The sequence below is a fragment of the Dermacentor silvarum genome, chromosome 4, assembly GCF_013339745.2.
Source record: "Dermacentor silvarum isolate Dsil-2018 chromosome 4, BIME_Dsil_1.4, whole genome shotgun sequence".
NCBI lineage: Eukaryota > Metazoa > Arthropoda > Arachnida > Ixodida > Ixodidae > Dermacentor > Dermacentor silvarum.
Window position 1 is genome coordinate 35,411,889 of NC_051157.2, and position 26,082 is coordinate 35,437,970.

The 26,082-nt window shown below is 49.0% G+C and overlaps 1 protein-coding gene and 1 long non-coding RNA gene across 2 annotated transcripts in view; one reads left to right on the plus strand and one right to left on the minus strand.

Moving 5' to 3' along the window:
• Positions 1-26,082, plus strand: part of LOC119449776 (leucine-rich repeat-containing protein 4C) — a 225,275-nt gene that overhangs the window by 189,075 nt on the left and 10,118 nt on the right. The window contains exons 3-4 of the mRNA XM_037713036.2: positions 8,481-9,486; positions 10,416-11,532. Of these exons, the coding sequence (XP_037568964.1) occupies positions 8,905-9,486; positions 10,416-11,525 (1,692 nt within the window). The 5' untranslated portion in view covers positions 8,481-8,904 and the 3' untranslated portion in view covers positions 11,526-11,532. The remainder of the gene's footprint in view (positions 1-8,480; positions 9,487-10,415; positions 11,533-26,082) is intronic.
• The window catches only part of LOC125944678 (uncharacterized), a 118,825-nt gene continuing 93,748 nt past the window's right edge, over positions 1,006-26,082 (minus strand). Inside the window, exons 2-3 of the long non-coding RNA XR_007466354.1 lie at positions 16,156-16,227; positions 1,006-1,201 (exon numbers count right to left, since the gene is read on the minus strand). This is a non-coding gene — a long non-coding RNA (uncharacterized LOC125944678). The remainder of the gene's footprint in view (positions 1,202-16,155; positions 16,228-26,082) is intronic.

A 26,082-nucleotide genomic window follows, 5' to 3' on the forward strand; every position in this document is an offset into this window, starting at 1 on the left:
GTAGCAGTGATGCGAGGTGACGACTGGTGCGAATAAACCTAGCCCTGAATCCCTGCGCACACTCCGAATAATAATAATAATAATAATAATAATAATAATAATAATAATAATAATAATAATAATAATAATAATAATAATAATAATAATAATAATAATAATAATAATAATAATGAAATGTGTGGTTTAACAATGCCGAAACTTGACTGTGGTTTATCAGAGACGCCATAGTGGGGGTCGCGGAATTAACAGTGACCACCGAGAGTTCGTCGATGTGCGCCCAATGCAAGGTACACGAGTGTTTTTGCATTCTGCCACCATCGCAATGTGGTCGCCGCGGCCAGGATCGAACCAGCGAGTGACTCCCAATCCTAAAGTGAATTGTGATTCAGATCAGTGCCATAGCATGCTTCCACGTGAGTGCATGCTTACAATCTAAGTTTTTATAAAAATGTCTGTTATGATGCTCTGTGACATGATGGTCGCAGCAGGTGTATTATTTCACTTCATTTGATTTGATTCTTGGCGCTCTTTGGCCAGAACTGGCCCTTGCACTATGCAAACTCAATAATGAATCAAATCAATCATTTGATTCGTTGATTCCTCGTACAATCGAGAGAAGCCAAGGACTAAAGACGTACAAGTGCCTCCCATTTGATTGCATGGTACGGGTCTGCTAACGCCAGCGAAATGGCGCTTCACCGTCCGTCGATCTTCTTCCATAGGATGCCGTCGAATGGCACTTAAATTTCGCCGGAAGAGAGATAGAAATTTATTCTGAGAGAAAGGCTGATAGGTCAGCCTTAACTACTATGTTCAAGGCCTGCTACTCAGCATTGGCGTAGGATGGCAGGGGGAACAAAGGAGACAGACAAAGCGTAAATAGTGATTATATTAAGAGAAAATACACGAAGAATATATAAAAGTTTACAGGAAACACTTATTACATTCGTAAATTCAGTTCAGTGTCGCTGAAATATATCCCTCACTTGCGTGTCAAATATTCCTCCATCGAGTGTCTTTCTCGCAAGTGCTGCGGGTGCACGCAAAGCACAAGGTCTATAGTCTCCAGTATGGCGCAGTTCTCACGGTTCGGGCTTTATCCACACGGCCAATAAGATGGTGATAGCGTTGGGTAAAGGCCACGCCAAGTCTCAATATGTGTAGAAGGCTTGCCTGGCTTCTGTGGATGTCGCGCGGTATCCTGAATCGATATCAGGATCAAGTAAATGAAGGCAGAGATGACGGTGGTCTGGCTGAGACCGACTGGTAACTTGCCTTATAGCGAGACGCATGATGTCGTATAACAGCGTTGGCATCTATCCTCTTAAATGGGACTTTAATGTAATCTCAATTGCGGAGAGCAAACCTCACCTCTGAGTCGGCGAGCTCATTTACATTCACAGGCAGTGTCTACGAACACAGCGCTCGGCGCTAGAACGACGGGCCAATGGAGGACCGCTGCTTTGCATGACGACAGGGCTGAGGTGAAGCCAACTTCTCACCGGGCCACTCTTCCGGAGTGCCGTGCAGTCGCAGGCGACACAACAATCAGCGGAAAACTTCACGCAAAGTAGTTCCCGCTTGTATAAAAATATGTAGAAATCGTACCTCTCGAAATAAGCGACGGTCGCTCTCGAAGCATTATCACGTACGAAAACTGGGATAAACTCGGAACTACCGCCTGGCTACCACTGGTGCACTGCGAAGCCGCTTGCCCGTAACTTTGCTTAACAACCAACGAAACTTATCTACATCCCCTTTTGGCCTCCTTTGTCTGGTTTCGCGCTGAATAACACAACAGAACGCCAACTAGGCCGATCTCATACCCTACTGCAGCCAACGTCGCCTGAAACATCGGCCTGTTGTTTCCTTCTATCTTTCTTTCGCTTCTTTCTTCTTTTCTTTTTGGTCGTGTGTGTGAAAATTGGGCGGTTATCAAGTGAAGCGGTGGCAAAACTATTCATTTTGTGCTCATCGGCAGTTGTTTTTAAGAGCCGTCAGCTAAGGCTTGAATGAATGCGTAGCAGGCTAGTAGTAGTCCTAGCAGTGTGTACGGCGCCTGTAAATCAGCGATGGGCGTCGGTGAGCTTCTACTGTAATCGTCCTAAAAGCTCTCCATCGACTGGCATGCCGGAATTAGGCATGCCATTTAGGAAAAGATAAAGCTTGTGTGTCGGTGACGTGGCAAAAACAAGCCTAGTTACTCGCTTTCTAAAGTCGGCTTTCTTGCATGCACAACTGCTTTGCAGACAAAGCACGCTTTACAGGAGTAAAAGAAGATTGAGGTCTGCATGATACTTCCGTCGAAGCTGCGCGCATATTAACGCGATAGCGTTAAGGGCCCCGTGTCGCAGAAAATCCGGCGTCGCCATCGGTATCGGCGTGGATGTCCGCGTCCGTGGCGGAGAAAATCATCCCGAACCACCAGGACTGAGCAGGCCCTCCGCGTGGTGAAATTTGTTAGTGAACAAAAATTGAATTTCTCACAATGTAATTTGTCAGAAAAAATGGTATAGTACGACTTAACCACAAGCTACAGACATGGTGGCGTCGGACTGTTATTTGAATTTGCAAGAAAACATATTTTTGTTACGTGGAAAGTCAAACACAAACCCCTTTTTGCCAGCTTTTCTACAACACCAACAGCGGCGCGCTCGGGCAGGCTACTTGCGAAAATATTATCCAGATGGCGCTCGCATCCTCGGCAGGTAAAATTGCGACTTGGCCTACATAATGCGTTTTGGAGACGCGCGCGCGTCGGGGCAATAGAGAGTTTTAGTTTCACGTACGTGGATGCTTTGCGTACGCAAACGTGAGAACTCTGCGTATGTTCCGCAGCACGCGTCCGCTAAGTTTATAGTTTCACGTACGCAGAAGCAGCGCCAGAAGTCTCTGCGTGGAGCCCTCGCATACATACGATGGATGTTTCCGCATGCGAAAAATATACTGACGTTTACCGTCTATCTATTTGCGCTACACACAACTGAAGCAGCAAGGTGCAGATGCTTTTGCTGTCCTTGTCAGCGTACTGCGTGAGCAGGAGGTCTGCGCGATCGTGCACAGTTCGAGCACTGAACACTTTTCCCCTGGCCGCCGACAGCCGCACGGCGATTTCAGTCGATCTCATTGGATGCCGCATCATGTCTTCGAATGGGTTGCACTCTCGAACATCACGAAGTAGATCTAAGTCGTCACTTTTTGAAAATCTTAGGCGCGGAGCACTGCTCGGAGCGTTCGCTTGGTCTGCCGCCATCTTGAAACCTGCTGTCTCTGGATAGTTTCGTAACTCGCGAGAGCGCCCCGTCGGACCGCCACGTACGTAGAGCACGCAACGCAAGCGCGAAGTTTTCACGCGCGTCCGCAAGACGCGCGGGCGGCCTCCACGTTCTGCGCATGCGCATTTCAGTCACGTAGGAGCTCCACGTACGCGAACTCTTCCACGTACGTGAAACTAAAACTCTCTAATAACATGCAATTATTTAAATAATAAAAAAAGTCCTAGGGCCTCCAGATTTTATTTTAAGACGACTTATATTGCCCCTGGAAAAACGTCTTCCCAGCAATGCATGACCGTTTAAAAGTGAAGCCGACTTTAAGGCGATCGGTGTAAGCTTAGACTTCGTAAGCTGGCTTTCCCACGTTTTGTGTTGCAGTGAAACCTAGTCAAAGAAAAATGCGAAGCGAACGGGTCCCAATAACGCTATCGCGTTTCACTCTTAAAGGCGAAGCTTAAGCGTCCTCCAGTTTTTGGCCACCAGGGCGAGCGCTCAACAAAAGCTGCAGTCAGCTGTAGTGAAGAAGTGGCTGCCAAGAACTAACACCGTATAGAATCACCCCGACAGCGTTGTATACGTTTCCTGGTTTCACTATTGCTGTCGCGACGACAGCCGGTCTGAAAGGTTTCCTTACTTCTTTCGTCACAGAGCGACAGTGTGTCAAGCGGTTGCGCTGTCGCGCCTTATGACCAAAGCTTTTTTTTTTTTTTCGTCGTGAGGCAATTTCAAATTCTTGTTGATGGTTTTACTACAACGACACATAATGCAACAGTTATGTTCCTGCCCTTTGACGACGACGCGGCTTCGTTATCTGCTTTTACATATGGTGCGGTTCCGTAAATGAGCCGTGACGTCGAGGGAAGCGCTCGAGCATTCTCTCCTTAATTCCTTTTCCCTGGTTCTCGTCTGGACCCTGCACCTATGTTCCCCCCCCCCCCCCCCTCCAGTTCTAGGTTTAGGCCTACCGCTTCTCTTTTTCCTTCGCTACTTCATAGGAAGCACGCAGCACTACAGCTTCGCTTGTAGCATTATCGACGGCCTACCAGCCCCCAAGAAGTGCTTTTCTCTCTGTACACCTGTGGCAACCCGCCACCTGGTGCTAATGGTCCTACATTACCGTTTTTTTTTCTGAGGTTCTCTATTTGAAGCACAAAATGAAAGTTTGTTGCTTGTAAATCGATGTAATGGAGGTTCTGGAGTACATCTAAGGATTCGCACTAAGGTTTTTTTTTAATTATTGCTATTTCGTGCCGCGCAATACGTACCTAAATTATGCTGGTTGTTTCTGTCGCTGCAGTCTAAATCGATATTATTGGTGATGTCTGATGGGTCTGTCGGGTAGATTCACTTAAAACTTTGTGTAATGTAAAGGTTTCACTGCGGCAACCATTTTTTTTATAATACAGAGTCGGGATTTATATACGTGGCTGCTGATCTTTCTTCGTATTTTGCTGCGGAGAGAACGTGATTCTCCATGCCTCGGCACCATGTTCTTAAATACAAACAAACAAACAAACAAACAAACAAACACACGAGAAAAGACAAGCATGATGGCCGAACGGACAACTGGTACTAGCAGTTTACAAGGGAGAAGAAACACCACTGACCAATAAGACCAAGTACAGAACTTGCACATCTTTAAACTATGAACTCATATATTTTTGCACAAGAAGCTTTTCCCGTTTCTTCTGCACATATTCCCTTCTTTCTCGCACTCTCGCTGGAAAATCGAAACACGTGCGCCAAGAAAGTTATACAGCGTATCCTGCACAATGGCGCAATCTTCTATCTTGGCTTCAGGGCATATCATGCTTAGAAAGAAGAGTAGAAATCGTGACCTCCTGTAACAATGGTTACAAATTTAAATAACATGACCCTGTTCTCTTTACTAAAGTGCAGATGCAGCAACGCTTAAGCTACAGCGCGAGTTTTCGTTCATCCTCCTCGGCAGAGATCGTAAAGTTTCGCGAATAAAGTTGAGCGTTAGAACACGAAGACAAGAAAAAAAAAGGAATTTTACGTACTCTATTTAAATATAAAACCTTTTTTTTTTTTCGATGCCTCGTATACGATGATTGCGCAATTTGCTTTCTTTCGTTGCCTTTCGCCTTTTTTTTCTGCTTACTTCGCATTAGTTCTCCGCACTGCGCATTTCTAAACTCAAGCACAGAAGCCATAGATCGCGGCCTAGAGGGGAGGGGGGGGGGGGGGGGGCGCAAGAGGCGGGAGAGTCGGGAGCGTCGCTCGGGAAGCCTTATTAGACATCGACCTGCCGTAAAGCGCCGCGGCGCGTCCGAATCACGGCCAGAATAAAAAACTCCGGCTCGATCAAAAGTTTCTCGCGAAACGGCGAAATAAGAAAAGCGCCTGCTCCGAGTCCGAAGCGCACGTAGCACAGCGGAGCCGCCCCTGTACTACATATAACCCGCCCGCTGGCCCGAAAGAACGTACTCTGCAGCCCTGCAGGCCACGAGGTCGCGGCCATAATGTGTATTCCCCCGCCATCGCATAGCCGTCGAAGCGAGCCCTTCTTCCTCGGGCGGCAGGCGCGAGCGGAGCTCCCCCGTATAGCGCACCTCGAGCCAACGTCAAACTCTCAATCAAACGGAGTTTTAAACGCCGGCTCTTGCGTTGCCAGCGAGAACGGGCTCTCGCTTTAGCGCCGACTGTTCATGCAAAAACCCGTTCCTCTCGAGCTTGCTATATATACGAGTGAAGTCGCGAGAACCCGAGAGATACAGAGAAAGAGAGCGTGCCGCAGAAGCACGCTGCCGACGGCGGCGGCGTGAAAAGAGCGCGGTGCAAAGGGACCAGGGTTATAAATCCGGCATTCCCCAAAGGGAAAAGGTAGCATATCCTCTTTGCTCCCACGACGTCAAATAGTGCGCGAAACGAAACGAAAGCGCGCGGAGAGTGTAACCAGAAGAGACGGCGAGAGGGCATGCCAAGCCGAGCCAAGCCGAGCCTGGATGTCTCGTGCCCCGTAACCGCTTCAACGTGAAGCTCTCTCGGCATCGTACCATAAAGAAAGAAGAGTTCGGGGTCGGCCCAGGCTTGTCGCCCAAAGGCACGAGCCGCGCGGTCGTTTCCTCCAGGTTTCTGCTAGAACGTGCGTCAGGAGCGGAAGCACAATAACATGGAACGAAAACAAGCCTTTCCCTCGAAAAAAAAAAAAAAAAAGAAAACGGCATCAGGATCTCGCTGAACTAAGTTGGAAAGGCCATCATCACGACGGCGAGTGACGTGTGTATGCTCCCTTAAAGCGGATACCGGCTTTTATTATTCGCCGCCTCTTCCGGGCGAGCCCCATAGTGTCAGAACGAAGAGCGCGCGTCGTCTGCGAGCGGTTGTTATGGGCCGGTTGGCGAGCGGCGCTTGAATTACGGCGAACCCAGCGGGGGCGGTGCGGGCGCTCGTCAAACCTTTTTCGCCATTCGTTTACGCCGCACTCCCGCTTTTGAATCGCGCCGCGGCGCGCCCCTATTTTCTCGGCGCGCTGTCGAGTCCGCGCTGCCCTATCAGAGACAGACGGGACGCGGGGTGCCCCGCGCGACTCGAACTCCAGAGCGCGCTGCCGCACACGCTGCCCGATCCCCGAACGTATACGTGAAGCGCGGGGCATGCACGCTCTCCTACTGATCGCGCGGGGCTCGTGTTTTATTGACAGTGCCCCGCGCCGTACGAAAGCAGTCGCGGCGGACCGATGCCAACGACGTGCGGGAGAGGTTGAAAGGGAAGGGGGAGATAGAGGCGACGGACTAGGGCGGCCGAACGCGCGACCTTCATTCAAAGTGCATGCGCTGCGCGCATCGCACGGGACCATTTCTTCTCTCTTTACGGCGTTGCGAAGCGCCCGCTGATATCTCCGCGCCGGCGCCGGAAGAGCTGGGCTGCAGTCGGGGCGAAGCGGAGCGCTCCGGCGAGTGGGAGTTCAAGCTGCGCCTTTTCTTTTTCGAGCAACCGTGCCACGTTTGTCGGCGCGCGCGCGCGCGCCCGCACGGGTGGTCGTAGTACGTGTTAGCGCCGCTTTGCAACGTGCCTGTCTGATTCGACCCCCGCGGACGCGGCTTCCTCCGCACGTAGGCGCTTTTCAGAGATCGTAAAACGCTCCGCCCAGGCGCGTTTTGTCTGCAGACTCGACGCATTGTTATGAATTATTCGATGTGTGCGATGTGCATAGTTCACGTGTAATAAGAAAATTGAAAAAAAAAAGAAGAACTGATGACGGCCTCTTTTGTACCCGAAAGTAATGAGCTATGTCGACGATGTTATGAGGGTCCCGAAGTGTTTCTCTTTGTAGCGACATTTACGTGAGTAGAAAATCTGTCGTCGTCGTCTTCTCCTACATTCGGAGCTTCCGTGTATTTACTAGTTCAGTCAGTCGCTGTCGTAATCATCACCATCATAACTGACACATTCAGTGCGAATTATTGAATTGAGTTTCAATATTTTGCTCCTTCGCTCCTAGTGCTCATTTATTTCGCCCACGCCTTGTCGTGTACTTGCTTACCCAGTTAGCTCACTTGACGCTTAGAGAGCTCTAGTTAAAGTGGCGGGTTTCATACCAGGAGCAGGACGAATTTCTCTTCAAGAGCGAATCTTCTTTTCGTAAAAGCCCGAGTAATTTTACTTTGTAGGCTCTCTGGTCTTTCAGCTGCACGCGAAATTCTTTTCTCGTGTACACGTTACGTTTGAATATTCGCTTTCATAACTCCGGCTGCGGAAGGGGCGAATGAAAACAATAAATCTTATGTAATCAAACGCAGTCGTAGCCTTACTTTATTTCCTTCAGAAACGTTACTACCAAGCTCATGCGCATGGAAATGTGATTGTCCTAAAAGACAGCGCAATGTGTGAGCACATATGGGAGAGCTCGGCCACTGTGTAGAGAAACACTATGGCTCGTTGCACCGAGCGCACAGGCGCGATTTTTTTTCTTTTGCATATCATAGCATTTTTGCAATAAACTGATTTCAACTCATCGGCAGCCGTGCATGTAGTATGAGCACGCGTTTTAGCATTTCTTAATAGGACAAAGGGCTTTCGAGTTCTTTTGCAATAGCTGTTGAAGTAACAAAAGCCAGTCTAGTATCTAATGCGTACAAAGAGGCGACGGCACTCGGAAATTTATCGCACTGGTAAGCGTGTTTGGCTTGCAGGAAGATATCTCATCGTTGGTATATATATATTTTTCTTTCCTTTCAGGTCTCCAGTAAGTGTCCTGTGAAGCCGACGACGCCCGTGATTCCACGTTCTCGAGAGGCACAACCTGGCCATGTCTGGCGCCCTCTACAGAGTGAGCTGAAAAAAAAAAATCAAGAGCGTATATTCCAGTACCATGCGAGTGCTCCAAGCGTTCCGGTATGAAAGCCCTGTCGGACGCCTCCCGACAGCAGTTGGCGAACAATAGATGCGAACACAGCTTCAGCGCACGGAGCCGTCGCCCCGCTGACGGCAGGTCCGGCGTGCCATGCGTCTCACGGGGCTTCCCGAACTCTCCGAATCCGGTGACCGGGGCAGCTGACAGGGCCTCGAGCGAGGCCATGTAAGCAGCCCGGGCCGAGTGTTCCACCGATGGCCGCGGCGGCGTCGCGCGAACCCGGGGCTCCTTGACGGGGGCTCGCCGACGATGCCCCGGACTGCGTCGCGAGGAGCCTCCTTCTCTCCGTGTGCCCTCCTCCTGTCACTAATCATCATGGCGGCCGCCGCGGGAGCCGGCGGCACGGCTTCACCGCACGGCGGCAGCTGCCCGTCGGCCTGCAGCTGCAAGTGGAGCGGCGGCAAGCGCACCGCCGAGTGCGCCGGCTTGTCGGGCAGCGTGCCGCAGCACCTGCCGGGCGACACGCAGGTCCTAAACCTGACGGGCAACATCCTCAAGACGCTGCCGGGCGGCCACTTCCAGCAGGCGCGCCTGGTGCACCTGCAGCGCATCTACCTGTCGCGCTGCGGCATCGTCCTGATGGCGGACGACGCGTTCCGCGGCCTCAACAACCTCGTCGAGCTCGACCTGAGCCACAACTTCCTCACGGCCGTTCCCAAGCTGGCGCCCTACTGCCCGCTGCTGCGCCGACTGCAGCTCAGCGCCAACCCGATCCAGAGGCTGGGCGGACACAGCTTCCGCGGACTGCACAGTCTCGTCTCCCTGGAGCTGAGCCAGTGTCAGCTGGCGTGGCTCGAGACGAACGTCTTCGCCGACCTGCAGTCACTCGAGGTATACCGCGAGCCTCTATGCGCACCCGGCTCCTTTTATGGGTTCAAAAATTGAGATACGAGGAGCTTCTTAACTAAGCGCGTACGCCGAGGAAGCCAACACTCGCAGAAGTGATAAGAAACACGGAGTGCTTGAGGTTCTATTAATACAAAACAGCATTACGTTTACGGTTATGCTTACATTGGAGATAAAGTGAATGGAGTTGAATAAGAAAGACGACGCGCGATTGATGAGGACTAAATCTATGATCTCGCTATGTAGCGTCAGGTGTTGTGTCAATTAGGTTACGTTGGAGGTCTTCCTTTAGATGTTTATTATGCTTCTTTACACATCATTTTTTATGCTGCGCGAACAGAACGGTTAGATACTTTAAGAGTTTGAATTATACAACCTTACATGGCAGATATATCGTAAAATATTTCCATGGCCGCGCTTTATGTTTTCGCTTATTTAAGCATAGCGAAGTCTGGAACGTTCCGAGACTTATAGTTTAATACTGGTAGGTGAAGTTCGCGTTGTTAAACCTCCATATTTGATCTTTTGACATGGGCAGTTACATTCCAGGCCCTCTAAAATGGCTTCCAGGCTCTCTGAACTTGCTTTATAGCCATGTTTCTGCGTCCTCTTTTCGTTACCGCCACTGCACTGTGCACTGCGACTAAGCATAAGCTACGTTACCCGCTTTTAATATTTATTGCATGGTAAGGTATACGCTTGACTTACGCGTTGTTTAATTCCTTCGGTTTTTCTTCCTTCCTACCTTTCTTTCTTTCTTGCTTTTTTCTTTCTTTCTTTGTTTCTTTCTTTTTTTTTGTTGGCTTGTCACTTCATAGTCACTAGGGTTAAATAGGTGGTCCTTCGGTGGCACCTTCATGCGAGGATCAAAATTTCAAAGTCAAAGACCACATTCACGAACTTTTCTTCTTCAGGTACTTCGGCTCGACGGCAATCGGCTGCGCTCGCTACCTCCGGACGGCCTCACACTGCCACCGCTGCACTCGCTAGACCTGAGCGACAATCCGTGGCACTGCGACTGCAGCCTTCGCAGCTTGCGCCAGTGGATGCACCAGCGCAACGTGCCGCTCTCGGTGCCGCCACGCTGCGAGGGGCCGCCGAGGCTCGCTCGCCGCCTCTGGAGCCAGCTGGAACCGGACGACTTCGCCTGCGCGCCCCGCATCGCCGCCAGCGAGTTGCGCGTGGGCGCCGTGGAAGGCGAGAACGCCACGCTGCAGTGCGACGTCGACTCCCTGCCGGCGGCCAGCGTCAGGTGGCTGTGGAGGAGCCGCGCCATCGTCAACCTGTCGCTCATATCGTTCGGGCGCCAGATGTACCTGCTGCGGGCACACCAGAGCGGCCGCCGGCAGCAGACGAGCACGCTCACCATCATCAACGTGATGCTCAAGGACAGCGGACGCTACCTGTGCGCCGCGGCCAACCGCGCGGGTAACCAAACAGCCAACGTGACGCTCATAGTGCGGCCGCGTTCGGCCGACCTCGCGGCGCTGTCCGCGCCCGAGATAGTCGGGATCGTGCTAGGCCTACTTCTTCTCCTCGCCCTGGTCGCGGCCTCGGCGTGCCTGCTGGCGGTGCGCAGGCCAGCGCGGGGGCCGCGTGCCTCCAAGGAGACGCAGATGCGGCTCGAGTCGCTCTTGCTCGAATCGAAGCAGCGCTCGTCGGACGCTGGCAGCCTGCAGGCCAACTCCGAGGAGCAGTCCGGCAGTCCGGCGCCCCTGCTGAGCTCCCACAAGAAGCCCGCGCCGGCGACGGCCAAGTCGGGCATCGTGGCTGCCGTGTTGCGCGGCGAGTATCGGACTCTGCGCGCGTACCGCGGCACGAACAAGGAGGAGGAAGGGGGCGCGAGCGACGTGGTGACGGACGCGCTGCGCGTGTCCGCCGGTGCGCCGAGGCACGAACAGGTGTGCGCGACCAGGAAGCGGCCGGCGGGGATAGTGGCCAATCCGCTGTCGCCCGGCGCCAGGGACTCGCCGGACGAGGGGCTCGGAGATGAGCGAGAGTACGAGACGGACATCCTCGATTGACCTCTTGGTAAGTACAGAAACCTTGCTCGTGAGCCTTTAAGTCGCCAGGCTCTGGAGGTCGGTGTCATTTGTATACGATTAACGTGGGAAGTGGCTGACAAAGTACAACGTGAGCACAGCATCTTTGGTTCTCATCTTCCTTTTGTTGTACCTCCCTTGACCCATGTGAAATGCTGTCGTCCACAAACGTGTTCTTCCGGCTGACCTCTCCGTCATTCTTACCTTTGAATCTCCTATCCCTCCCTCTACATCACGGTGACCAGGCTGAAGCAACCTGCCCGACATTCACGCACGCTTACTGCAGCATACTTCAATATAAGCCAATGGGACAGATATGCTTATCGACGTTGTGAAAAGGGGACTCGTATGCACCTTGCAACGTCAAAAAAACGAATTTTGAATAAGGGGAGTAAAGCTTTTACTTCACCTGCGTTCCTTCGTTACCACGCGGGCTTCTGTCGAGCACTGGGCTACAGTAATCGGTTTAAGTAGCTAGACGGGACTCCTTGTCACTCCTCAAGATTTTTCATAGAGGTGATGCCGCTCTAAAACGGTACCGAAGCTGGCCGATGCTTTCATGGAGTTCTGACAATTCGAAATTTGGACGCAGAGAGCGGGTGAGGTTGGCGCCGGAGAGTATAACAGTCTATAGGTAGCTGAGGGAGCCATTTGTCTTGCAGTGAGCACACATCAGGTACGGTGACGCAGCCCAAGTCCTCGTGCATGAAGGCCTGCATGAAGGCCTGCACTGCATGCGGCATCGCCGCAATGCAATGCCGCATCCTCAGTGCCAAACATCTACGAATATACGATGGGTCGGCGTTGAAAGAAGAAAAAAAAAAAAAGAAAAAAAAAAACAACCTCAGGACGAGCTAAGGCACGAAAAAAGTGTCGCGTGACAATTCTTCATTTTTATGGTAATACTATGCCAGAGAAATACAGTGTTGGTACACTTTTCCAACCAATAAAATAGTGACACTGCGCATAAAGTTTACAAAAGTACGATGTTACTTACCGAGCATTAATCGCTGGATAAGTGTACCGTTGTCTCGCAGCCTTACAACATGCGCATAGCAAGTACCCATTAGACAATTCGACACAGTTAAGACTACCGAAACGCGGGGTGCAGTCTTGCATAATTAAACGAGCCGCGACAGCTTTGAGCTGGCTGGCGGGCCAGCAAAAAAAAAAAAAAAAAAAAAAGAACGCAGCATGCACCGCCGCAACCTCTGGCAGGCTGTCCGCTGCCGCGTGCAGAAAGATCGCAGTGGCCACCACAGACAGCGCGGGCACACATGGCACTGCGCGCGAGCCCCCTTTACGAGGGGGCCATGTATAAATCATAACCGCCTCCGCGCTGACGCTGCACAAACAAGATTTACGCGTTGCAAAACGTGCGCGTCACGTCTGATAGAAACGAAACTACTGCGCCGGGGCCCTCCGCCGCCGCCGCCGCCCGTTTATGTGTTTACGCGATTCTTACGACCCTCCTCCCTCCCCACAACGCTTTCCTCCGGCGTTCGTACAGGCAGCGGAGGGCGTTAGTATTCACTGGCCGCGCCCGGGTTCTCGCAATGCAAGGCCTATAGTGCGCCAGTTGACGGCCCACTCTGCAATGCGCTTCACGCCTTGCGTTCAACGGCACAGGTCTACATGTTACGGGCTCGACGTAGCTAGCTCGGTCGCCCGGCACACTTTGGAAGTTACTTTCGCAGTCCCCCCTTCCCAAACTACCCTTTCCTTTCCAACCTAAGCTACGAGAGCTTGCTTTCTAAGCGTGCTTTTCTAGAGTGCGCGATCGACTCGCTGGTCACTGTGGCCCTCGCGCAACGTGCAAGCCGTGGCTCCCCCGCCGGGCTTCAACCCAGGCGCACATCGCTGGCTATTGCCAAACCGAGGCTCAGTGAGGCGCATCGGACGGCACACTGGTGCGCGATATCGGTTGCCACGCTACAAAGGACGCACTATGCAGATGAGTGCGGTGGCGATCAGGAGATACACTTTACTTGGCAGGGACAGAGGGTCAAGCGTAGCGTATAACGTGGTACCATAGTACGCACCATTTGGTTGTTATTAATGTTTTCTTTTTTTTTTCGCGTTCTTTTTGGCCACGTTACACTGTCTGATCCCTTCCTCCTCTGTGTGGCGGGTGTTGCAGTCCCTTGGGAGACAGTTGCCAGCCGGTTTCCGTAGCCTTTATTGGCGATTTCATTTAACAAGAAGAAGAAAAGCAGCTTAGATGCTCAGCCAAAGAGGGCACACATAGCCCTGATTCGTTCTGTTTAGTATGCTTCGGGGCAGGTCGCTGGAACGAAAGTAAAACACTCACTCTCTGCAAGGCTGTGCGTTGCTGAGTGTAGCGGTCTATTCACACACAGCGCCGAGAGAATAAATGCTTGACAACGTCTGCCGTCCTGTTGCGCATTATTGTGATGACGTTGCAGAGTTTACCGCACATTACAAAAAAGCCATTGGATGTATGACGTTTGAAACGCTTTACAAAAGAGAGTATTCGTCGTACTTCTCTGTTCATACGCCTGTCATCGCCATTCTTCTCTCTACCAGCATCGTACATTTCCTTAGTCCGCGTGACGTGGCATGTGTAGGCGTCAGACTCTATGCATCCGCCTGACTTGGGGTTTGAGTTTTGGCGTCAGTTACGAGCAGTGTCGTGCATAAACGTAAAATATGCGCGAGAATGAAGCTGGCGACCTTTGTGGTAAACAAACGGGACCATTGATTAAGATCACGCGCTGGATAGGATGAAAGTAGACACACATTTACATATCGCCGTTTAATTAACCGCTTCGCTAAAGCTTTGTTTCACGTGGCTTGCAACACGTGCGTTGGATCTCTCTCTATATATGTGTATAATATATATTCGCACGGACTAACAAATTATTGCGCCGTTGCCTGCTACTACGTCGACAGGAATAAATTATGTGCGCATACGACGACTAGCGCGGATCAATTAAATCCACCCGAGCAACGGTTTGTAGGTGCACAACCTACCTGGGGGCGCATGCAGGTATAACACCGCGAATTTATACGCACATTGCACGCTTCCCGCATATGCCTTTAAATTATGCAACCTTTCGGCCGCGAAAGGAAGTTGCTGTCGGTATTATTTAATGCGGTAGGCGCTTTTGCGAAAGAAAAAAAAAATTGCTGCCGACAGCACACAGGCTACACGTTTGACGCATAACCGCTGCGACGGCATTTTTCTCACGAACGACGAAAAAGAAAAAAAAAAACTATTCAGAGCTAACGCATGTGTTCGAGTTGATGTGAAATGAAGCTTTAATGAAGCGGTTAAATAAATGCTACGCAACTAACCAACTAATGCTAACGCAGATAATTTTATTATAGGAAACGTGTAATCTCGTGCAACGGTCATGCTTATTCAACGCAAATGTCACAACTTCTATATCCTGTGTGTCACCCTGGTGCATACCAATTCTGCAGGATTGGCCAAGAATAGGCACCCACCGAGGGAGCACATAGCGAATGACTAAATCATGAAAAATAAACTAAATCAAAAAATCCGCTGAATAAAAATGCGCTATTCCTTACAAAAAGTTGGTGTGTGTGTTCAGGTTTAATGTAGAAATTTATTATTTTACTACGCAGAATAGAGGTGTGCTTATTCGCAAAGCTTTGGGTGGCTAGCATCCACAGCTTTTATAAGCCCCTTTGCTGGTATACTTGCATTCGGAGCACATATGTTTTCTATATACGCTATATTCAGAAATATATGCAGCGAGAAACCGACTACCCACACGAATCCGCGTGGAGGGAGCTACGAAGGCTTCGCTTTAAGAAGAACAACATAGAAATGAAACTGAAAACAAGTTAGAGAGAGAGAGAAATGAATATATGGAAGGCAGGGATGCTAACAAACAAACAAACAAACAAACAAACAAACAAACAAACAAACAAACAAACAAACAAACAAACAAACAAACAAACAAACAAACAAACAAACAAACAAACAAACAAACAAACAAACAAACAAACAAACAAACAAACAAACAAACAAACAAACAAACAAACAAACAAACAAACAAGCTCGTAGTTCCTTTGACATTCGGACTAGGTCATTTGGAATGCCGCGGCGATTTGCATTTATATGGAATTCGATATCGTCCTTGTCTTAATGACCCTTCTCACTGCGCAGAATACGTACGCCTTACGACACGCAATGCAAACGATGTCGTTTCGGCAAGGTACCTCTCTCAGTGGCTTTTCCCTGACGAGAAGCGTTCTATACTTGATTTGACCATGCATGTTAATTCTGGAAATACAGAATTAAGAACATTTGAACGCTTGCCGGCAAAGCGCATAGCCCTAACTACGCGATCGAATATGCACTGAGTCACGTGACCACGGCACATCAGGCATCTCACGTGATGCTTTTTCTAGATACCTCGAACAGCATTACCGTTCGGTCACGAATACGTAGTCACCTACCCACCTATGCAAATTACACTGGTGGTCTTTTGCCTGAGCCGGAGAGAGGAGAGACCTTCCTACAATTGTGCTAGTTCCCGGTAACATGTTTTTTTCTTGTTGCTTCTCGCTAACTGGTAGGGATAACTACTCACCCGAGGATGCGAATAAATACCGTCACCTTTAACACGGCTAAGCAAGGACCCTTTGGAGGATAGGACGCCCCTTGCGCTGGTATAACTAGTACCGCCATCTGCAAAACAAAATTGTTGTTGTGTCATTATTAAAGCATACAATCCTAGGCATACACGGTCATCGTCTATGTTCCGACTGCTCTGTATAGAAGTGCTCTCTTTTGAAAAGAAATGGGTTTACTTTGTGTCAGCAATTCCGTGCAGCGCAGTAAGAGCTATGGGTCGCGTCAGCGAGCCAGAATACAGAACCAGAAGAAGCACTCCTCCACTGTCCGCGTCTTATCGTCCTCCGAACGGCGACAACTGAATGGAAGCCTCACGGAAGGGATTTGTACCGTACAATGGGGGAGCCCTCCTCGCTCCTGTGGAACTCGCAGCTGGCTCTCGTTACTGATTGGCTAACACAAGCCCCAGCCTTGGCAGTAGAGCACGAAGTTGGCGCGACGAAGTATAACCTTTCTAAAACTAATACGTAAAGTATATGCTTATTGCGCAGCGCTGCTGTAGCATGATGCGATACAATGTAGTGTAACGAGGCGTATACTGCAAGATTTGTGTCCACGTAATGATATTCATACTTCCACTGTAAGAGGCAGCGACGAACAGGAGCCGCGAATTACAGGGCACCCGCTGTGGTGGGGTAGTGGCTTTGGCATTAGGCTGCTAAACCCGAGGACCCGGGAATGAATCCCGAAATGCGGCGGCTGCATTTCGATGGGTGCGAAATGCAAAAGCGCCAACGTACCGTGCATTGGGTGAACGTTAAATGCCCACCCGGAGTCCCCAAATATACGGCGTGTCTCGTATTCATATCGTGGTTTTGGCACGCAAAACCCCAGGATATTTTTTTTTTGTTTTAAACAGGACACACATTTCTTCAACTACCGGGACTGACCAGCGATAAACTTGGCGGCACGATTGCTTGGGAAGTGTACGACTGTAGAAGTATAACCAGAAACTTCTACCGAATTTGACTCCCTGAATGCCTCACGCCTTTTTTTATGTGAGATAAAAAAAAAGACAAAGTGAGGTATTGAGAAAAGAAAAACGCGCTGAATAAATTTTGCTGCAACCCTAAAGCGGTGAAGGGTACGGATAGATATAACTTCTGCAAAAAAATTAAAAAAAATATAAAAAATGAGCAAAAAAAAAGTCAAGTAGTTAAGGCAGAGCTCGCGTAAACGTTTTTCATTACCAAACTGTTTTCTTGGGCGAGTAGGTTCATAACGAAGAAGTAAAAATTATATCGCGAAAGAGACGAGGACAACGAAATACAAGGGCATCCGTGGGACACGGTGAAAGTTTTTTCTCCCCTTTCAGTTAACACTTAACGATAAAACTAGTTTTGAAACGGGAGCTTTTCTTTATTATTTAAGAAGAAAGTCAAAAGATAAAAGCACAGGACGTCGTTTCGACTACGATAAGCGAGCTCTGTCGGACAATGCAGCAGCGTTCCGTTCTGCGAACACCAGTGTTTCCTGCGAACAAACAAGTCGCAGCTGCCAACACGCCATATAATAATGAAAAAAAAAAGAACAAAACAAGATATGAAAGTGGTCAATCTGACTCGAGCACGCCTTTCAAAGCACCAGGAAGAGACCGCGCGTTGGTGGCAAATAAGAAAGCCGAGCAAGGGCAGCTCTTTTCCAAGATAAAGCGTGGGAGGGGTAACGAGAAACTTTTTTGCTCCTCGGCACAAAATTATTTTCCGTTTTTGTCCATGGTCCTCTCTCATCGGACGATGGTGGCTCCCTCTGGTTTGTCTGCACGTCTTTTCGAGTCCTCTTAGCGAACAGAAAACGCCTCCGGGGCATCATTGAGGGCTGCGTGCGGCTGCTCCACAAAGCCTCTTTGTTTGACAGGTATGAGGCTAACGGTGACAATTATGAGCCGAGTGCTGAGCGTGGCAAAGATTGAGCACCTCGGGAAGTGCTTGTGGCTGTCTTTACGCCAGCGCCCACGCTTCTAGCATAGGCGTCGAGAAGCTGGGCGCAGTTATACTGTCACGTGTAGAAGCGAATATATTACGAAGCAGGCAGGAAGGCACGTGAAGCTCGACAAATTGGCAGAAAAGACGGCTTAGCTTGGTTTCCGCCATATTGTACCGTTTAAATGTGGTTGCCGTGATTTAATGGGGTTTTTGCCTTTGTCAGCTTCGTTGTACGTCATTAATGTGACATACAACTGACGTATTTTTCCATTTCTTTTCGTTTTGTTTTTATTTATGTTTGGGTTTCTCTCTTTCGCTCTTGGTGGACGTGCTTCCCTTCTATGCTTTTTTTTCATATTTCTATTGAAAAGTGGAACGCCAATGTATTTCGTCCCACAGTTTGGAAATAATATCTCCAAACTGGTGTCATTGTGGAAATTCGTTAGAAGTGGATTCTTCTTGCAAGCTTACCGGCTACAATTAATAAATTGCAACATGTGTTGTAAAGTAATTAATGAAGATGTTAGTTAATTTTTTAATCTGCTGAATATGTGCTTTGCTTTCTCTGCTATTGATCTCTGCCTCTCTGAATAATCCAGCTCAAGAACTAGGATTATGTTATCTGCAGCAGACGAACTTTAAAGCTACCGTAAAACTTAAAATTGATCACCCCGTATATGGCGAGAAGCAGGTCGTCTGCCGTAGAAGTGAATGACGCGGCTTAATATTGACCCCTATTTATATATGCGTATGTGTCGTCACATGAATCCTAGCACATCTGGTGCTCATGAAAAGAGCTTACTGCATGCGTCCCATGCAAACTGAGAAAGTTGGCCTGCATTTCTTTTGGCGCGGTTACGACGCTCATGACGTGGGAAGAACCTAATACCGAGAGTGCGTCTTGCTCAAGAGCAATCGAGCGTCAAAATTGCAGAGAAAGCCAACGTGGTAACGGACTGCCGGCGAGGTAAAAGCGACAGATAAAAGGTACTACAGAAGCAGGTGGCTAAGCCACCGTGGCTTCGTAGCGTTAAGCCACGCACGCGCTATCGCCGCGATCGGCCATTCTTTGACTGAATGATAAGGAGAGAATACTGGTATCTTATGAAAATGATCTTTGCAAAATACGTCACATGCGCTTCACTCTTGACGAAAAGGTTTCTTTTTTTTTCCTTTTTTATTTTCGGCAGACCAGGTCTTCAGAGATTTCTCACGCTAGGACTATTCGTATGAGAGCGGATACTAGACAATCACGATGTCGGACACATTATTAGCGAATCCGGGCGCCAGACGGCATACAGCACTTCGATGTTACGACCGACCTAACTATGCAGCGCTATATGTACCACTCTTTTTGCTGAGTCTGACTGCTGAGCAGTTTCGCAAGGACTTTGGTATTCTTTCTTTGTTGCCTCATATCCAGCTACGCAGGAAAAACATGTTCACGCTCAAAAGGTCAGGCTCTCTTTGAATAGCCGGTTTCCGTGCCAAGAAAGGTAAACATTACTCCACGAATAGTGTTGCAACGTGTTTTCGCAAGATCTGCATATCTATTGCTTTTTTACCTTGGGGGGAGGCGGGGGTGGGGGACTTACTTGTATGTAGTTCAAATCAAATCAAATCAAACTTTATTTTGTCCACAAGTGTGTGTGTTGTGGAACACGAGGGCTCGAGAAAAAGTAGATTTATCCACTTGAGAAGCCTCGAGCCCCCGTTTTACATGGCATACAGCGAGAGCGTGGAAATAATTATACAGTACTGATATAATACAATACTTAAGCTAACATAATATTACAATATTACAATACAAAAAGACAAAAGAAGGGAAAAACAGTTAAACTTGAAACTCGTTGAACAGAATCTATACTTTTTGCAAAAGAGAAAGAGCATAAATCCTTGGCGACAAAGAAAGCTTTGATTACACTGTTCCCAGTTCTCTAAATTGATTCCACAGTGATGGAGTTCATTTAACAACTTTGGTAGCGTATGACGAAGCATTTGATTTGTTAGCACAATGCGTGAAAAAGGTATTTTCCATATATCATCATTGCGTGAATTATATGACCTTGTGAGTGGTGTCAACTCGGAAAATGTACGAAGTAATCCGTCTGTATCGTGCTTGTACTTTCTGGCTAGATTTAATGGATACAAATTGTGTACGGGCGTAATGTTATATTTGATAAACAGGGCTTTTGTGTGCGCAGTTTTTTCCACGCATGCAATATGGCGAAGTGCTTTCTTTTGTAATACAAACAGGTGGTTCAGGTTTGTTAACGTTGTTGTGCCCCAGACTAGACAGCAATAATTTAAGTGAGAAAGAAATAGTGCATTATAAATATGAAGCTTTACAGCTGTTGGCAAGTGGAATTTGAATTTCGCCAGAATTCCTACTACCTTTGCTACCTGTGTAACAACATGATTTATATGAATGTCCCATGACAGATGCTTTTGAAAAAATACACCAAGTGATTTCACTGAGTCAACAATCTCTATACGTGAGTTTCCTAAAGTAAGATTCAAAGTGGGTGCTACAGGTGATTGTCGGGGTGTGAAGATAATAGCTTTTGTTTTGGCTTTGTTGATTTCGAGGGAATTGATTACGCTCCACTTGTGTAAATGGCACAGAGCTATGTTAACGTTATTTTGAAGAGTTTCGTAAGAATTGCTGAGAAAGAAAATAGTTGTATCATCTGCATAGGTTATGTACTTTGCTGCATAATTAATTTGTGAAACAAAACAAAAAACCGTAGTTATAACAAAAAACCGCAGCGTCGATGACCTGGATATAGTGCGTGGTCAATTGAAAAAAATAACAATATTTAAAAAAAAAACAGAGAAGAAAAGCTAGGAGCCATCATATTGGATGTCGACAACTTAATTGTCTATAAAATTCAATCAGCACCTACTTTATCGCTGTGCATTTAACAAAACGAGACTTTCTTGCCATACAGCATCGAATCTCTTCCTTAAAACCTTAATTTGACGCTATAGTGGCACCACACAACAAACACCAGCAGGTTTAACTGTCCCAAGCTCTACCGCATGTTCCGCTAAATAGTTTTCGTTTGCTCACAGTAAGTGCGCGCCGTCTAAGCATTGAAGCCATCCGGGAGGTGCAATGGCAATACATCCAGCCCTTTAATTGCTAGACGACAAACCCACTGCAATCATGCCAAACGCATTGTTGCGCGATTCTCTCGAATATTGTTGGTCACGAGAGATAGCAAGGACTTTCGAGAAAAATGGCCATACGTGGCGTTTAATGGCATCTTGAGTAACACAAAAGAAATCGTGAAAGACGTGCTATGACCTGCTATCCTTTGCGTTTATCAACACAAGAGGGCAAGCGCTTATTTTTCTTGCTTTGCGTTGACGGAGGAGGCATCAGCGTTACTCTTTCCGTAAAGATGCATTGCACCGGAGAATTTGCTCTATACCGTTGCACCTCCGTCAAGCAAAAGCTGTTTTTAGGCGAGGTCGTGTGCATGCATTAAACATGGAGCATATTAAAAGGAGGTCAAAGGCTATAAGGGACTGTGTCAGTGCTTTTCTTTATTATTAATTTTTCCATTAAAGCGTTCCGTTATTAAAAGCTGCTGTCATCAGGCTACTGTGTATAGTCTTAAACAGGAATCCTTGCTTTCACAAAAAGCAAATTGTCTTTCAGCCGTTAAATAAATCAAAGAAAGAAAGAAAGAAAGAAAGAAAGAAAGAAAGAAAGAAAGAAAGAAAGAAAGAAAGAAAGAAAGAAAGAAAGTGCTCTTTATCATTACCAAAATAAGACGAATTTTATCTTCCTCGCTTCATCGACGAGCTATGTTATGGGCTCCGTCGGCACAAGCGTTGCAAGCATACGGAACCCCCCGATGTACATGTAGCGGAGCATCGTGTTTACGGAACAGCGCTAAACCTATATGGTCGTGCAAGAACTATCTGCATCATCATCTCTAATCTAGTCCTAGACTCTTTCTTCCGCCCTCTCTCGCTCCACAGCAGTTCCTGGGGTCGGTTCGACGAAGCCGGCCCTGGAACACACGTCTCTCGGGCTGACCTTTCCGCATTCCGTTCATTAAAGCGCGTCCCTCGGTGCACTGACTGCGACAGACGGCGGCTGGGATGACCGTAATGGCATTTACAAGCCTCTAATCGCTCAAGACACGGCGGGAGATATACACGGGAGCCGCGGCGTGGCAAAACAGGGATTTCGAGTGGCTCTCTCTCGTCGGACACGGCTCGTCACACAGCCCCATGGGTTGCGTGAGAACACGGCGTGATGTTGGGAGGGGGAGGGCCAGCGCGCAACAGCGGCACATGCCAGCCACGTCTCGTCGATGCGCACCGCGGATCTTCGCCTGGACGGCGGCAACGGATCGACCGTCCTTCATTATGGAACAGAGCGGCGGCGGCGGCGCGTTCATTACACGAACGGACCCTAATCCCCTCCCCCGCTGCCCGCTATTTCCGAGCACGGCCATCGATTATTGAGTGCCGTGCATCGTCATGTCCGTCCGTCTTTTTTCGTCCCGTCCGTCCCTTCCGGTCGGCCGTCTGTCCGCCCCTCCTCCGCCTGGAGTGCGCGGCACAAGTATTTCGCCTGTTTCCTTCGAGTGCTTGCTGTTTTTGTCTCGCCTCCTATATATACACCGGCCTCCTCTCGGAAAGTCTCGAACGTAGTTCCCCGCGACTGGTCTGCTCCCGAGGGGATTAGCGGGGACTCGGCCCGAAATCCTCAGATTCTCCCCGACCTGCCAGGAACGACGACGACGCCTCTTACACCGGAGGCCTCGTTGCCGGCCCGGCCAAGGACGCGCGCCGGCCCACCGTGAAAGGAGCCAGCCAGCGACGAGGCACCACTTTCTTAAGGTAGACTGGTCGGTCTGCTCAGCGCTGCATTCCGCCCGTGTGCACAGCAGCGCCTGGCGTCTTACCAGTACGGTGCAGTACTCTGCGACCTACCACCTGCGCTCTGCTACTGTCTCTGGCACCCGCAATAAATTTAATTCTCGAGTTCTAGACAGGAGCGCTTCAGTGCGGCCCACCGTCGCTGTACAAGTTATGCATTCACTCTCGCTGAAGCACTTGAACGTCAGTTTTAGTGTTACGGCGGTCGTCTGCTTGCAGAAAGGACCTTTATTTCCTGGCTGAACATGGCTTCTCGGGTGATTTCGCCATGTTGGCTCCTTTGGGCTAATCATAATTATGCAACGTAGAGGAATTCGTCCAACGCGGGTATGCAATACTGTGCCTATCCCGTGTAGTACTACACAAGGTTACGCAGGACGCGCTTCACAAGTCGTCTGGTTCTCCTGTGTCGTAATGCGGTTGTCCGTCTGTGCCACCCGCACCGTTGTCCGTTTGCCTTACCTATCACCGCGTGCACGTGCCCATCTTCGGAAGCAAGACGACGTCGCAAACGCGTGCGTGCGTTCGCTGCAGCGGACGAACACAATCAGTGCGGCCTTTCCTTATTGGCTAAAGCGGGGTCTAGTATCTGCATCGCTGCACGGAACTGTTGAAAGGGCAAAGCATATCGTGCAGTCGGGAACAGGCCTTTGCTGAGGATCTTGCCCAGCCGAGGCAAGGTTCGCCTTCGCTGCGTTGCTCCGACCTTATTTTTCCCCCTCGCTCGGAGGAAAAAGACACGGCAGGGAAAGGGGTTCCTTGTTCCCGGGGATTATTGCGATAAGCTTCCAACCTCCCCTAACCCCCCCCCCCCCCCCCCCCCCCCCCCCCCTGTTTCCCTCATCCCCAACTCCGCGTAATATATGCGGGGTCCTTCCATTTCCGGCGGGATCCAACTCGACGTCTTTTACCCTCTTCCTTGCTACCAGAGTTAAGCTTCGTTCTTTCTATTTCTTGTCTCGCGCTGATTTAGAATTGCAAACACGGTGTTAACTTTACATTAGCAGTTACTTGGTAACCGACAACAGAAATTGCCTCAAACCGACTATATGTTCTTATCATATTTGTTGGCTCTGCGCAGTTTCTTCCAACGTTTATACTCAGCAGCTCTCGTTCTAATCTACTTCTTCTTCTTTTTTTTAATATTTGCCTAAAAGGCCTCTGTGAACTTAGCGCGAGAAGACTTAGCTTTAAGACCTGGAAATGTGCTGAAATGAATGCAAACTTCTAGCTCTTCTTCGTGAACTTGTCATTTGTGTTGGTTTTCTTACGGCAGTGTTAAACCAGCAAAAAGAAAAAAAAAATATAATATAAACACCCGGAGCAGTGAACGAACACGAAGATTGGGAAGAGCCGGGTGCAAGGGAAAATAGGAGGCGCAAATATCTTCCGCGAGCTAACGTTTCTTTTCCCATCCAAGGCACAGCTCCCTGTACTCCTCAATGCACTCCCCAATGCAGCTCCCCAATGCACTCAGGCGAAGGTCCTAAAAGGTAACGGTTTCCAATGTAGTTATACTTTTGACTAACATGCCCCTCACACCTTCCCCTTCCTTCCCTCACTCTCGGTTGCATCTGTAAATTTACACTTATGCTGGTCGTTTGAGAGCGCTCTGGCAGTGCTAAGATGGTCGCGAAAAACAGCTTTAAAGCCGTATTATGAAAATAGCCACATATGGTAGTGATAATCTGGCTTCATTATCGTCAGTGAAGCCGTTTTATGATAGCGTAAACGCTTAGTTGCTGTTTTACTTTACCATTGCACAGCTGTCATAGCCCTTTGAAAAGACCAGCCCAATGTGCGATTACTAACACGAAGAAGAATTTGCCCTGCTCTGCGGCGCGATCCTCGGACAACTATGAGGCTATAAGGCAGGTGCTTTACCTGCTGACGTAACCGGCATTGATTGGCAGATGACAGGGCGATGCTGAAAAGATCCATAGCTTCAGCAATGTTTCACCGGCGCATTAAGAAAAAGGGTAAGGCAGAAGAAAAGGAATACGAAGTTTTCTCCTCCCCCGGTGTAGGGTAGCAAACCAGGTGCAACCTAGTTTGGTACTCTGCCTTTCCTTTTTCTCTTTCTCTCTCACCGGTGCATTATGATCGCCCTCCGAACTTGGAGTAGGCCGGTGCGTTACAGTTTTCTGTGCACGGGCAATTTTTGTTGTGGTTTTAAAGCACCTGAATCGGTCTCACTTCAAAGCGAAACTTCTTGTGCCTCTTCCTCTCACTTTGCGAGTGTTGGTTGCTGCTGTCTTGCACAATTGGCCGCTACCGCATATAGTGCGAGCCGGCACCGAATATTGTGCAAATCGAGTCGGCCCGGGGCGGTCTCTCCAACGCAAACACGCCAACGTCGTCATGCCTTCGCATAATAATTTATTTTCATCGGATGACGAACAAAGCACACGGTTTCCTTGGTGTATCACAAAGCTATTCGATGCCTTTAAGTTGTCTGTTTATCAACGTAAAATGAAGGATGAGCTTCCATCGATTTGACATTGAACTTAGGTTGCTCACTAGCGGCGTTTTGAGAACCGCACTACAGAGTTAAACAGAAAAGCGTAATAATTATCGGCACAATACGAAGACGATCACCGCAGTGGAGGCCGATCCTGGGTGGCATTTTCACGAGCGAAACTTTGTGAATACAGTACCTTAAGTAGTGAAATTTTCAGCCAGTAATGGAAGAACATAGGGGGGGGGGGGGGGGGGGCAACAAAACAATAAACAAACGGCACGTTTATTTTTCTTGCAGACTTGATACTCTCAGGAATAAAGAAAGTAGGATAAAGGAGGTAACTGTCAGATTAAACAAGGAAAAAAGAAAGAAAGCTAGAGAAAACGGAGTAGGTACTACACAAACTTCCTTGAGCCAGGAACCTGGAGGGCGAACACGGGACAAACTTTGGAGTGCATCCTCCTAACTCGGTCCGGTTTGCCGGCGCTTCTCCGGCCGTATTTTTCGTGCCCCGATCGTTCCCCGGGGACTACACACGTGAGGCTCTTACTTTCACCGGCACAGCCCGCTGCTTCGCTGCAGTAGCTCTATCTGCAGGCTGAAACAGCCAACAGCGGCCAA